Source organism: Cyprinus carpio, chromosome B17, assembly GCF_018340385.1.
Source record: "Cyprinus carpio isolate SPL01 chromosome B17, ASM1834038v1, whole genome shotgun sequence".
NCBI lineage: Eukaryota > Metazoa > Chordata > Actinopteri > Cypriniformes > Cyprinidae > Cyprinus > Cyprinus carpio.
The window spans coordinates 11,759,763-11,775,319 of NC_056613.1; the positions used below are offsets into that span (position 1 = coordinate 11,759,763).

General features: G+C 36.8%; 1 protein-coding gene across 2 annotated transcripts; it reads right to left on the reverse strand.

Moving 5' to 3' along the window:
* Nucleotides 1–942: 942 nt before the first annotated feature.
* Nucleotides 943–12,843, reverse strand: ptena (phosphatase and tensin homolog A). Of its 2 annotated transcripts, XM_042742236.1 has the most exons (10): nucleotides 11,912–12,841; nucleotides 8,452–8,536; nucleotides 8,254–8,298; nucleotides 8,122–8,165; nucleotides 6,848–7,086; nucleotides 6,582–6,723; nucleotides 5,791–5,859; nucleotides 4,228–4,394; nucleotides 3,549–3,872; nucleotides 943–2,002 (listed from the first exon to the last, which is right to left on the reverse strand). In XM_042742236.1, the coding sequence occupies exons 1-10, from the start codon at nucleotides 11,994–11,996 to the stop codon at nucleotides 1,817–1,819; spliced, it is 1,386 nt and encodes a 461-aa protein (XP_042598170.1). In that variant the 5' UTR covers nucleotides 11,997–12,841; the 3' UTR covers nucleotides 943–1,816. The 2 variants fall into 2 exon arrangements, with proteins under 2 accessions (XP_042598170.1, XP_042598171.1); XM_042742237.1 differs by lacking the exon at nucleotides 5,791–5,859 and having other exon boundaries at nucleotides 11,912–12,843.
* Nucleotides 12,844–15,557: the final 2,714 nt, after the last annotated feature.

The window sequence follows — 15,557 nt, forward strand, 5'->3', positions numbered from 1 at the left end:
GAATAAATATTTGAGCAAAAAATTGATCACGGTTTAAAATTCTGCCCAAATCCACAAAAGCAAAAATATTTAATGTTAACTAACAAATAACCAATATTTAAAATCTATATTTTATATAGTTCAAATATTTGGGGTCAGTAAGATTTTTTTTTTTTTAAGAAATTAATACTTTTATTCAACAAGGATGCATTAAATTGATCAAAAGTGACAGTAAAGACTTCTACATTACTACAAAATTACATTTCAAATAAAGGTTGTCCTTTTGAACCTTGTTCATAAAAAAAAAAAATATGGAAAAAATCAGTTTACATAATATTAAGCAACACAATTGTTTTCAACATAATCATAAAAATGTTAGAATGATTTCTGAAGGAAATGGAAGACTGGAATAATGGCTGCAGAAAATTTAGCTTTGCCATAACAGGATCAAACTACTACATAAAAATATATTAACATAGAAAATAGTTATTTTAAACTAATATTTCACAGTATTTATGTTTTACTGTCTTGGTGAGAGTAATGTTCAAAAACATTAAAAACATCTTACCAACCCCAAATTATAGTGCACTTTTTCAATCACTGAAAAAAAAAAACCTATTATTTTAAATTCGGCATCTTAGGCATAACATTATAAATGTACAATATGAAAACAAATGTAATCTTCAGTAAATAAAATGAACATTTATGTATTAAGAGTTTTAAGGGTCAACTTGTTAAAGGCTCAGCTAACAGTGTAAAATAAGGGAAGTGAGCATTAACTAAATGTTAAATTAAAATTAATATCAGCCAATGTGGTGTCTTGTCTATACTGTATGTACATATGTGTATATATATGTGTATATATATATATAACTATAAAATATATAGTGCGATAAAATCACAGCTTGAAGTCTTGGTACCGATTTGATCTCAGAAGACTGTTTAAGAGAGTTCTGACACTTGTTTTAATAAAAACACATCATATAGCATTTATTAAACATGGACACTGACTCCAATGACATCATGCACACCAATTTGTCCTTTAAATGTTGAGTGTTAACATTATTGCAAACACTGGTTCCCTGCGCTTTCATGTATTATATTTTTTATTATCTTAGGATAAAAAATAAAAAAAATAAAGAAAAAAACATCGACAATTACATGGGATGTCGTGTTTTTCTGCATAATTTATCGTTATACACAGTGGGATGGGGGTGGGGTAGGTTGTGAGGCTAGGAAAAGGAACGCTGGCATGCCGTAGCCTTTGTACAACAGCCTCAAAGACTACGTACACCAGCACACACCGCGCAGGAAGGGGTCAAAGGTCTTAGCGTCTGCGGACAGCACGAGAAGCATTCACAGTAAGGAGGGGAAGATCGAGGGAGAGGGGGAGAGGGTGATTGCAGCACTGGCCTGGGTGAAGACAGGGAGAAGGAGAGATGTGTGGTCTGCTCTACCTCTCCTCCCCTCCCCTCCCCTCTCCTCGCCTGATTGCCTAGATTTTTAATGTCTTTGACAAAAAAAGGGATTTTATATATACAGAATAGCTACAGGACCCTCCCTCCCACCTCAGCCAACGGTGATGTTATCCACACAGGAAATTCATCGATCAAAATGAAGTAAAATAACATATTGGTCAGGATATTTTCTTCGTCCGTGATCAATGGCGTTCGACACGACTGTCCTCGAGCTGTTGAAGGGGTAGGGGAAGAAGGGTCCTTTTCTCTTCAGTTTATTTTCAAGTTTTCTCCTTTTTTTATTTCACTGGTGTTGGTTGGTTTTTCTTGTTTTTGTCCGGCATGTGTTTGTGTATGTGTGTATAGATGCCAAAAACTGTTCAGACTTTTGTAATCTGTGCGTGCTGTTCCTCATCAAAAGGTTCGTTTTCTGGGTCAGAATCAGTGGTGTCTGAATAGCGGTAGTGATCAGGTTCATTATCACTCACATCCGGAGTGACAGAAGTTGAAGTGCTCGCTTCTGAGTTTGAGGGCTCCTCCACAGTCTTGGTGAAGTACAGGTTCACCTGACAGAGACAAAAGACAGAGGGTAGCATAAATATAAGTGCTTTGCAGAGCACAAAATTAAACCGATTCTTAATGTACGAGTCAGCTAATCTTTTTAAATACACTGCCGTTCAAAAGTTTGGGATCAGTAAGATTGTTTTTTTAAAGAAGTTTCTTCTGTTCATTAAGGCAATATCTGTTTGATCAAAAATGCAGGGGAAAAAAAGAAGTTATTTTGTGAAATATTATTGCAATTTAAATGAACATTTATCATTATCTATTTTAATATACTTTATAATTTATTCCTGTGAAGCAGAGCTGAATTTCCAGCATCATTACTCCAGTCTTAAAGTGTCACAAGATCCTTCAGAAATCATTCTAATATGCTGATTTATTATCAATGTTGGAAACAGTTGTGCTGCTTAATATTTTACTTACAGATAGACAGACAGACAGATGCATTTGTTTGATCCAATTCAGTAAATTGTTCCCTCAGTAAAATGGGAACACAATTGGGGAAATCAATAATTTTGTAAAATATTAAACTTTTAAATATGTTTTCGATTTAAATATTCAAAAATGTAAATTAATTCCTAAATTTTTTCTAATATGCAGATCTAGTGCCAGAATTTGTTTTTTATTTGTATCTATGCTGAAAACTGTTATGCTGCTTAATATTTTCTTGGAAACCATAATTACATATTTTCAGGATCCTTGGATGAATAGAAAGTAAAAAAAAGTGAATGTAAATGTCTTAACTGTTACTTTTCATCAATTTAATGCAGCCTTGCTACTAAAATATGAGCTTTTTTTATAAAGAGTGTTATTGACCCCAAACCTTTGATACCATCAAACCTTAGTAGTGTGTATATACATATACCACAGTCAACCATATGAGTCATTTAGAGAAAAATACTGTGATATTAGGAGTAATATTTGGCCAGTCACATGATCAACACCCTAAACCCAAGAGGCTAAATAAAACAAGACTGTAAGGGTACATCAGTTAAAACAAAAGTACTGAAGCTGCACGATTTAAATCAAAAACATATTCAATTACATTTTGACAAACACTGCGATTTGAATTGTGATAAAAACATTTAAAAACCCATACTGCTGAGGTCTCATATTGCTCCAATATTCAAGCAATCTTGTCTCCTGTCTCCAAATTAAATCATGTTTTGCTGCCAATACAACAAGTTATTAACTTATTCATAAATATACAGAATATTCTAAGAGTACAATACAATAGTAATACATTTCTGTCGTAATGTATTCACTTCCACACAACCCTTAAGCAGTTAAAATCTCTGAACCCTTACTTTGGCAGAAAACTAAAGGAACAACTTTGAGTTTCAGTGTGCAACTGACAACATTTTAATATGTTCTTCATTTAAAAACTGCTGTCACTTCCTTTTTGGAGACTTGGTTTCACATTATTAAATTTGTATAACCTGTAGCCACCAAATATGTTTGAAATTATGCAAATGTCGAAATAATAAATACAGCGAACCTGAAGTTTTTTGCATATTTGCCATTGTTCAGTGTTGAATGGTGTGCCCTCACCTTAAAGTTGGGTGAGAAGTATCGGTTAGCTTTGTCCTTATTGGCCTTATCCAAGTCGTTCTTCGTTAAGGTCAGAATCAAGTAGTCTTTATCTCCATCTGCTACTCCCGCTCGCTCTCCTCCCCTTTCTGCACCCTTTTCTCTTTCAAGTCCTCCCGCTGCGATCCCTCTCTCCTTCACTCTCTCGCTCTCTGCCGGGGAGCTCTGGCTCTGAGAGGAGAGGCTGTCCACGTCGTTGACCACCGACCCATTCTCCACTTTCTCCCCAGCTTCCTCGGGACCCGGGATGAAGAACGTGTTTATCCAGAAATGGAACATTTTATCCTGCGAGCGTGCATGAGCACACAGCAAAGGTTTACATTTGGGCATCGGATGGCCATAAATAGCAAGTGTTTACAAACACAAATACACATTCCAACAACTGCACTTATAAACACATTTACATAAAGCAGAAACACAAACAGTGGCAAGCAGGACAGGCATGCTCTTTTGGGAGAAGAAAAAATGGAGGAAGCAAACATATTCAGAACACACGCAAAAAGACGTAGTAGCTGCTAAAGCAAAGACGTAAAACTATAGGAAAAACACAAACTACCAAAAGGCAACACCTTCCTATAGCCTTGGTAATGGGGTCAAGATCCTGTGTACCACATAGGTCAAAGTTTACACAATAACTTACCTTCTTCATCATCTTGCTCTGTTTGTGGAAGAATTCCACTTTGATGTCACCACAAACCGGAAGAGGCTGAGGGAACTCAAAGATCATGTGCTTTTCTTCCCTCCGTGTGTGGGCTGGGTTTGACGTGTGGATCTTTACCTTCAACTGATACACGACGAACTGAGGGTCTGTTTGACAGAAGAGAGATGGTGAGAGGAGAAAGAGGAGAATGGTGGGAATAAATTTAAAAAGAGAAAAAGAAAACAAAAGGTAAGCAAAAGCATTGTATTGAGCATAGAGGAAATAAAGAATGCTGTTAATTATCAAGGAGCCCACACTGAGTGAAATAACTCCACCCCTGGCTCTGACATCATCAGTCAAGGCAATGTCAGTGATCAGAAACGGGCCTGATGCAAAGGAAGAGATGCATCCAAGAACAAGCACCCAGCTGCCCAACACCTGCATGCACCCAGCACAGTCAGCAAGTAACACCGGGAGGTTCTTCTTTTACACAAAAACACTAGGTGTGCGGTATGACAGTACGTTGTCAACCTATAGATTTATTCCATATATATATATATATATATATATGGAATAAATCTAAAGGTTGATGTATATGTATATATATATATATATATATATATATATATACACAAACTAATATTCAAAAATTAAAAAAAGAGAAAGTATGCAAGTATGCAAATATGGATTACATTGATTAGTTAAAGACTTTCACAGTCAAAAAAAAAAAAAAAAAAAACTATTTCAAATAAATATTTAATTTGAACTATTCATTATCTTGGTTTCCAAAAAGATATTAAGCAGAACAACTGTTTTCAACATTAACAAGATAAGCATTTTAGAATGATTTCTGAAGGATCATGTGACACTGGAGTAATGGTTGCTGAAAATTCAGCTTTGCCATTACCGGAATAAATTACTATTTAAAATATTTTACAAATAGAAAAAAAGTTACTTGAAAAGTTGTAATATTTCACAATATTACTTATTTTTTACTGTATTGTTGATCAAATAAATGCAGCCTTGGTGAGTGTCTTCTTTTAAAAACATGTTTTACCACCCACAAACTTTTAACTAGGCAACTAACCAATCACACATAATATATACAGTATATATATAGTACATATATTAATAATATATAGTACATATAACATGTATTGTAAAAAATTAAACATAATTAGTAACAATAACAATAATGTAACAGTAAAATAGTATATTTAACACTTTAAACATGTAATTCATACCATAATATGAAATTTAGGTCATACCGCCCACTTAATGCACACCAAATTTATTCAGATTACCTTGATTAATTTAGAATTCTATCATTATAATTATTAAACTGCTATTTTTGTTCTCAATGAAAGCAGAACATCTCTAAGGGTTTAAGAGCAGATTAAATATTTAAGACTTCTTTCTACTTCATGTTTCTGGGCTCCTGCCTGGAAGAGACAAAAGCATCAAATGCTGTACTGAACTGTACTGAATGCAGTACAGGGCAGGGCCTCTCTGACATTTGAAGACGTTTTCCTTAAGAGTAGTAGTAAAGTAATGCCGTTTTACCCCAGTGCCAGTTGCCTTTCTTGAAGCCCTGGGGATTCACCTCACTCCTGTTTTTAACAGTACTGTCCCCTTAGAGAGAGAGAAGGAAGTTAAACACCACCACCATCAGCCTGACCAAGAGCTCGGCTGCACCGCACTGGCCCTAGCATGACAGCCATCACACACACACACACACACACACGGTCCGGAACTTTGGAGTCTACCTTTGAATCATGCGAGTTCTGAGACTGACTCTGCACTTTTAGTTCCAATTTCGATACATGAAGAACTTCCCAAAAATGGGAGTGATGTAGGGTGCAGTTCGGGTTGGCGTTCAGCCTGGCTGTTGCGTACAGATCCATGAACGTGAAGGAAAACATGAACTAGCACACTATGTACGAATAGGGGGAGGGGAGGACAGAGGGCACGATCTGTGATGTCATTATACACGAGACTGTGTTGTGGGCTGCAGGAGCTGATATGTCAGAACAGAGTCCTCAAGGGAAATTTTTACAGAAAAGAAAACAGGAACAAAGAAAGACCCATGAGTGTTAGCGTGTTAGGGATATAGCCGACAGATGTGGTACAGGGTTAAAATGACAAGCACAACGGCAGCTCCTTGTGAGTGTCACCACATCCCCACATGACAGCATATTCAAGTTCATTTTATCAAATAACACACTTTCAAAACATCTCAGGCTTTTGTATGTACAACATATATACAAACATGCTTTCTTTACACACCATCACTCCAAAAAGCTGAATTGCGACACATTGTCATGTTTAAGACTAGGTTAAAGGACATTACTTACTGCAGTTGCCCCCACTGAACATGGGCAGAGTCTGGAAAACCATTTTATGGAACAGGAGAGCAACGGGTTTATATTCCAGCTTGTTCTTCAGCAGGTGGCTGTAGTAATACACATACCTGCGCTGACTGGGAATGGTGACCCCCTGAAAAAAGAAAAAGGAAAATGGCTTAGAAACTTACACAGAAATACTTGGCAATGCAATCTAGCTGTAATACCTCAACATCAACGCAAAATCATAAATAGAATGCAGAACCAAACCACTGTACCTTTTTATCTCTGGTCCTGACTTCCCCATAAAAGTCCAGTGCCTCTTGTGCCTCTGAAAACTTCCTGCGATGCAACAGGTAGGCGCATATCATGACCCCTGTGCGGCCTTTACCTGCCTTGCAGTGGATAGCCGCCACGTGGTTCTCATCTTCAGACAGCCACTGGTCGAGATCCTCGCAAAAGGGCTTTATTAATTCCAACTGTGGTGGGTTATGGTCCTCGAAGGGATATTGAGCCACTGAAGACAAAAAAAAAAAGTTAATATTCAGTACTCTGTACTAAAACAATCTTTAGAATCACCTTTATAGTCCTTCAGAATAGGTCTGAGAATGAGTACGTTATGATCAAGATTACACTGGTACTGATATCATGAAATATTGATAAGTTAATACTACAAATATAATATCATGCTAAATAATCTGGTTGACACTCAAACAAAGTAGGTGGCAAAACTGGACTATAATGCAAGTTGCCACCTGTCATGAAACAGAAAAAAGACAATGATGCAGCACGTAGCTACTACTGACACACAAAATCATGTCGGAAGAGATGACGAAAGCAAGACACACTACCGGCATCTGAAAAAATTTTGCTCTCCGATGAGGGAGTTTTTTGGATCTTGTATAAAAACGAGATGTTAGACAGCTTGTTCTGAAGGAAGTGTTAATAAGCAGTTATTTTGTATGCTTTTTGTAGCCTCGCTTCAGGCATACTTTGAGGGCAAACCATAGGCAAGAAAAGAAAAAAAGTTAAATATTTAACACCATTATTGTGAATTCTTATGACCACAATAATCATGTAATAAAAATCTGCTACTGTGAATGGTCACGAACTAAAACGGACATCAAACCAGTTGCTTTTTGTGTTTTTAATAAACAGCAGAACTCATTTGTAGCAGTTTCATGTTAGGAAATACTTGACACCAAGTGTTATTGCTTGTCACTGCATGTGATTAGCACAAAAATCTTTACTTAACAACTTCCCATCAATACCAAGAAAATATCAACATTCTCACTGAACAACTGAAGCAGACACTGAAATCAGTTGTATATGATCAGTTATATATAATGTGTGATCTCAACTGCAAGACTGCTAATCTGGGCAAAACTTGTGAATTGTATTTCAGCTTTAAAAATCAAATCAAACTGTTTCATGTCGGCTAAAAGAAAAGAACTTATATCTTCCATACTTTCCAGACAAAAAACAAAAACCCTAAAAGCTCCAAGTTAAAAATTAAAATGTAATACTGTAAAATGAAACTAGATGTACTCACCCCTACAATTGAATTTGGATGCATCGTAGTGTCTTTCAGCACATCTGGAAGGAAAAGCACAGCTCTGAGCACCCAAAATTCTTACAATAATCACTTATATTGTGTACGTACTCAAATATAACGAATACTTACAGATTATAAATTTTATAATGATTTTTATGCTTCGAATCTAAAAATCTGGAAAGAAAACAACAACATATGAGAAAGACTGAAATGACAGTATTTTCTTTTGGAGCCTGTGATTAAATCTAACTTATAAAAACAATTTATTGTTAAATATACAGTGGGGTGAACTAAAAGATATAGGACGTTTTTCAAAACTGAACTTACCGAACCACATCATCTATATTGTTTCTGTAGACTCCTTCCAACCTTTCGGCAGGGAAGCCCATGGCAATTATGTTGGGGTATATGTCTGATATGCTTGTTAAGGAAAATAAGGTGACTGTACAACCCTTTACAAGACTTACAAGTTAAACTTATACTCACAAGGAGTAGTTCACCCAAAAGTGACAAGAAAAAAAAAAAAACAAGATGAGAATCAAAAAGACAAACACACAGAAACAAACAAGAAACAATATAGGATATTTGGACAGAGATTCCCAGAATGTCTTTACAGGTCAGGACAAAAAATGCTGAAATAATACAGTCAGTAGTTTAGATAGCTTGTAACCTACCCAAGACTTCAAAATTAACAAGGAGAAAACAAAGGCAAAACTTGTGATACAGAAGCTTAGCTATCTGTAAAGTATAAATGTCACACTCTCATCATCATCATTACGCATTGACCTTTTAGCAAAGCATCAGACTGTAGGCACAGGACTGTCTGCAATTTCTACCTACGCAAACCAGGCCAAACTGCTTTACAACCCTTACCTACACCAACCAGGTCAAAGGTCACCAAGCAGCCACTGCGCTCAAATGCAGCTCACACTTAATCATGCAGCTTTTTGACAAGGCAAGACAATGCAGTCTCCTTACAGAGCCTCATTCTCGTCCATTCTATCGCTTCTCACTTCCCTTGCTCGCTGTGCATCTGCAGGCACTTCTACTGTACGCTCTCGCTACCATGATGTGTGCAGAGAAGGGAGGTTCCCACCTCGACCACAACACGGTAAAGAAAGAGGGAGAGAAGCAGGGCTTCTCGGTTCTGTTTGCTTCCTGTCGTACACTGTCAGAATAGAAAGCCAGAAGCTTTTTAACTGGATGAGTCATGCTTATTTTTAGCCCAATTCCTTTAAAACGGTTAGCGACTCATACATCATAAGTACTGTTAAAGAAATCTAAAGCACTAAAATTGCCGGTGTTCAAAACTAACATACCCTCAACAAACCACAATAGGCCAGAAAAAAGAAAGGAAAAGGTGGGTGAATTGTATTGTACATGTACAAGGTGAGTGGATTGTACATGGAATTGTACATGGAAGTGGATTGTACTTTTATAAATGGCGAAATCCATGTCAGAGAAGAATGATCAGTGCTCACAGGCAGGACAAAAGCAGAGATGCACTGATAAGCTAATATATTTTTTGTGTGTGTGTTATGGCAGATAACAGATCAAAATTCTATACCATTTTCTCTGAATACATTTTAAAACCACTCATTCATTCATTTAAAACCAAGCATTCATTGACATTCCATGACAATTTTCTTGTGCACATTTTATGTATATAAAGACGGAATGCCAATGTAAATAAAATATACAATCAATCAAGGCAAGTTCTTCACATGTAAGTAACATGCACCACAGACAAGAGAACAAGGCATCTGTATTGCATCCCTCGCTTTCATCAGCTGCTAAGCAATATCTCAATGTCAGCCGAGCAATGTACACACAGTCACATCGATGGAGCCAGCGGTTTTAACATGTAAACCATTTCCACCCAGAATACTAAAACACCCTCCACCCTACTGAACATAGCTGCAAGACAGTATACTGAAATGACACTTAAACCACAAACACATAAACTAAAAAAAAAAATCTTAGAAATCAAGGTGAAAGCAAAGCAAAGCTGTGACTTTTGAAAACACAAATGTAACATGAGTAACAGAGAATAAGGTCATTTAAATAAATATGTCTGATGAAGACTGAAGCATTAAAAATCTGCAGCTCTGACAGCTTGTATGACATTTGACCTTTCCCAGCATGCTCAGTACTCCAGTGGTGCAGCTTTGCAAAACCAGAGGTGAGATGTACTGCAGCGGGGGAAAAGGCAATGGTGGACAACCATGATCATCACAGAGCTTAACAATGGTCAGCAGGAGTTTCGACTATTTCGAAAACCCCCAGAAGTTAGGATTTACCGACCTCACTTACGAATTGGACAGATGACTCTTACACTTGTCATCTCCTCCTATTTAAACAACAGCAGGCCATTAAATGTCAAACACCTGACCTGCCACACTTCCTCAAATCTACAAGGCTTAGCAGCAGTAATGTCGAACCGCTTGCTGGTGCAAAAACTGCACAAGAACAATCACATCTGTTTCATTCTCAGAATCGTGAAAGTTAGAAAGACCTCACTCCCTACCAACATCCCCATGCACTAATGGTGTTTGCACACAAGAGCCAGACTATTAAAACAAAAGGCCAGAAGAAAATGAGGAAGATGTCTAAATGCTGAGCGCAAAAGAAGATCTATAATTCCTTCAATAGTCACGATGAGTTCACAATCAAAAGGGAATTTCCACCAAACTTCTGTTTTTCTGTGCATGTAAATGCGTACAAACAATAAAATATTCCTTTTGTTTTATGGATTAATAATAAATCAATACATGGTCCAAGTTGATTAATCAGCCGACATCTGGACATTTTGAGAGTCAGTTTAGTTATGTCAGATTCTAATTCAACTGACAGCTTTGGCAATTGTTATTAAAATTCATTAAAACTGAAATGATTTGTGAGTTCATGAGTTCAATGCCTGATATCGGTCAACCACTATTATAGATATAATAAATACAATGTTTTGGACATCAGAGTCATTACAATAATTTATCACTTGCCCACAGCATTTGGACTTGATGACAAAGCAGGTTACATGCTGACCTGGACACATGACTGATTAATTACCTTTTTAATAGGCTAAAGATGTCTGATATATTCTTGGACCTTCTGTGGAGTCACAGGGCATCCTGGCCAACTCAACTTCTCTTCAAATGCATGTCAGGAAATCAATTGATTCGAAGATTTCTAAAAATAGCCAGATTAGAACACACTCCACACTGCATTGTCCATTAAGTTCACTGAATAGACCTCTCTCATGTATGTACATGATCAATAGTACTCTCATTAACTAGAAGAAGATATCACGGATGAGTCAATACAAACCGATTTGTTCAATCTCTTCAGTAAACTGCTGTCATTGTTGTGCTAAGCTTATATAGAAGCTGTCAAGCCCACATTGATGTTCAACAAATTGACAGGTCATCTCATACTTTATGTAAAACTGGCAGTCTGGAAAGAGACTGTCTGCCATTACAACCATGTAAGTTAGCTGTCAAACCAGATGTCTGCATCCTACAAGAGAGGTTAAAAAAGATATTTCATTAATAAGACCGTAAGAGCATCATGACTAAGCATTTTAAAAAGGTTTTGCCTAACATATACAAAAGACATTAAAAGAAGAGAGCCATGTTGGGAAAGCATACATCATTCTCACAAAGCCCTGTCGTTTACAAGATATGACACACACACACACACACATATACATACATACATACATATATATATATATATATATATATAAAATAGAGTAGAAAGTATCTCAGACAGTAAAATTGAGTAAGGATACAAGTTAAGTCCAAATCGAACCCATCCTCTTGATATCGCCTCTTATTCCGACTGACTATTTCTTTAATTTTTGCAGTCATTGCCATGACAGCAGTTCAAAACACTTCAGTTTTATTCCGTTTTTTGTTAGAAAGGGGGTTGTGTTTGATCGGAATGGCTCTGCGTCTCTCACCCTTGAGTGTGTGTGTGGCCCGGTGGGTATCGCGCAGCGGGCCGGATTACAGCTTCTCGCAGACGGGCCTCTATCCGTTCCGGCGCAGCAGGCCCGACTCTCTCGGTCCCGATCGCTCAGTCCTCCGAGCTGCTGAAAAGGTCCTCCGATCCCGCGGCCCGGTCAAACCGGAACGCATCCGATATAACAACAACAATAGTATGGCAGAAGTCTGTGTGTCCGGCGCGCGCGCCGTGATCAGGTCCAGAGAGAGGAGCGAATCCTCTCCATCTCCGCGCGAAGAAGAAAACACACAGGCGAGCCTTTCCCGACTAGCATCGCCCGCTAGCCACCGCTGCTAAAACCCCCCTCAAAACCCTCCTAACGAATGATCATCGTCGTCGCTGGATGGCCAATTTGGTTCCGTGAAAAATGACACCTGACAGTCTCCACCTGAACTGTGTTAGATATGCGACGATAGCCTTTGGAGAAGCGTGACGGTGTGCGGTTTATCGGCGGGACTCATCTCTCCTCAAGGCGCTCCGCTGCTCCGCTCTCAAACTGCCATCATGGCTTCCCACGGAGGAAAAAAGAACGTAAATCCGGCACCTTTACCCGGAGAGAAAAAAACATATCTTGCCGCTACGAACAGAAATAGTGCGCGGACGCGTGCCGTTTAGTGTTTAAAAAAGCAGTCGCTTTTAAAAATATCAGCCGAGGACAACCTCTACAACACGCTGTGTAGAAAGGAAACGAGGCGAGTTCCCAAGCGCGATGGTAATAAAGCGACATTCGCGCTGAAGGGCGGAAGGATATGAATGTGAGGACGTGCGCACTGCTTCTCCCTGTCAGAGCGGTCACGTGCGCGCACGGTGTTGGTACATTGTTTCGTTCCGTGGAGAGCGCTGTTCTCTCCCCCACATACATCCAATAGAGTGAGTAACCTATATTTTCGTAGATGATTTTACCGCGGAGTCTATGGGCCTCACGGGCCCCTGTGATTGTACTCTGGGGGTCTACGGAGAAGATATTTAAAACATATCATTTTCTTGCATTCTGATTGGATTTATAACTATGAACTCAATTCTAACTTTATAACTAACCTCTTGAGACCCGGTAAAACATTTTAGGAAAAAAATAGTATTTTTTCATGCCATTACATTGTTTAGAGCATTATATATATATATATATATATATATATATAAAATGAAAAAATCAATAAAAATAAAAAAAATGATATTTAATTAATAATTTATTCTACGTCCTTGGTAGAGGACATATCCGCATTTTAAAGGAGGACATACTCGATATTTTAAAATAATAATAATAATAATAATAATAATAATAATAATAATTATTATTATTATTATTATTATTATTAATATAATTATAAAAAAAATAAAAAAAAAAAAAAAAACTTGCATAGGCAAAAAAAAATTTTTTGTGATATTTTTAAAAAACACATAAAAATTTATTTTCAAGATTTTATATATATATTTTATTTTTTTTATTTATTTATTTTTTATACCAAACTTTGTATAAAGATGATTCTCAACTGTTATAACAGAATAATTTGATACACCGTTTTTCTTTCTGCAAAATGTATGTAAAATGGCCATAAACAGGTTTTCTCATTATATATAATGTATCTATAAACTAAATCTAATTTGTATATTAATGTGTTTTTGGGGCAACATGTAATGAAAAAAAGAAGTGTACTAATGGGAGTTACTTTATTTGTAAGAGTGTATTATGAAAAGAAGCTAAGCAAAATCTGAGCACTGTGAAGAATTAAAAAGGTCATTTGACATGTTAAATTAAATTAAAATCACAGTTTTGTCTGTGTGTTAGTATTAATGTCATGTATTACTGCATTACTGCTAAATGGTGACAAAATTCAGCTTTAGCACATTAACTGAATTTTTATTTTTAAAAGGAAAAATGGAAATAAAGTTTAAATAAAATAAAATCTGAATATAAATATTAGATGAAAAACTTTAAACAAAAAATAAAAATGTTGCACTGGAACTGAAATAAGTTAAAATTGAAACACTTATTAAATTTATAACCTAAAAAAGAAATAAAAGCGAATTAAATTAGTAATAGAGATTACTAACGTATACAAATAATACTAAAATAACACTGATATAAAGATGTGGCAGTTTCAACATGAAATAAGTGATATACAATTTCTTGGGGTCTTTAAATCCATTCAGCGTTCAGTAAGATGCTAAAAACCCATTGTTCACAATCTTTTTTTCTAGAACACCTAGGCTGTCTACACAGTCTCCTTAATTAAACACACCCGATTCAACTTGTTAGTAATTCATGACTTAAAATAGGGAAGGAAGACATCCAAAATATGTTGGGGGGACAAGGGTTGGGAAACACTGTATTAACACAAGGCAAGATTTGGGGAAATGGGTGAGTACTGTATGTCCTGTCCTTAACCCAAAGTAGGTCTCTGTGCCTCCAGCGGCTTATTTTATAGATGCTTGTTCCCTGGGAAAATCCATGCCACACATCCTTTATATACTCAATGTAACCTTTTCAGAATTGCACAGCACTGCAACTGCAGTCAGCAGATTTAAATAGGGTTACCTAGAACATATTGGATCTAATGCTCTCATCCACACTAAGTCTAATTGGGAATCCCCTAAATCCATTTGGGAATGCCTATGGTCTACCGGAGCACAGTCACAGCCCTTCTCCCTAAATCCACTCATCCATCATCTCAGGAGTTATTCACCCGTAACAGATTTTGGGACTATGTTCTAGGGCGCATTATGCTTACGCTCGGGCCACAACCTCATATAAACCGATTATAAACAGTCTTTTGCTTCATACAGGAATGAAAAGTTCCACAAAACAGTTTGCTTATGTACTGTAACTGTTAGCTGAAGTAATATTTGCATAATATTTGCATAGTCAGCTATTTTTCCCCATGGTGCTATGTGGTTTCTGTACACTGGTGACCGACCACCAGATGGCAGTAGAGGGTCAATATTTCTGTGGATGCGCGCAGCATACCTCAGTTATGCCATCCATCTGTTAAATGTAACTTTTGCCCTTGTTTCAGATAACAGAATGCAAGCTGTACATATAGTCACACACTGTGAACATCTAAAAGCAGCCACGTGGTCCCAATTATGCAATCACAGTAAAAAGATTTAATTAAAAGAGATGACATTATATTGCATTCGCTGTTAAACCTTTAATAAAACAGTGTTATTTGTTATTGTCTTTAAAATAAATATTTTCCCTAGTATGCTTTCCCCAGTATGGTCCCCAGATAACGGCCCCTTTTGTTGGGGGTAAAAAAAAAAATTGTCATATGTAAACAAAATTACTCTGAAAATCTGACTGCATTAGCAGCTGCATGAACACTGCTTTGATCAACAAAAAGTCTGGGGTCAGAAAGTTTTTTTTTTTTTTTTTTTAAGAAAATAATACTAAATGTTAAGCAAGATACATTCATCAGAACTGACAGAAAATA

Coding starts and splice junctions, on each gene's coding strand:
- ptena (XM_042742236.1), bottom strand. CDS start 11,996: ATGGCAATGACTGCAAAAATTAAAGAAATAGTCAGTCGGAATAAGAGG. Junction 6,724..6,847: donor TCAGGACCAGAGATAAAAAG/GTACAGTGGTTT, acceptor TTCTTTTTTCAG/GGGGTCACCATTCCCAGTCA. Junction 4,395..5,790: donor GAAAGGCAACTGGCACTGGG/GTAAAACGGCAT, acceptor TCTGTCAAACAG/ACCCTCAGTTCGTCGTGTAT.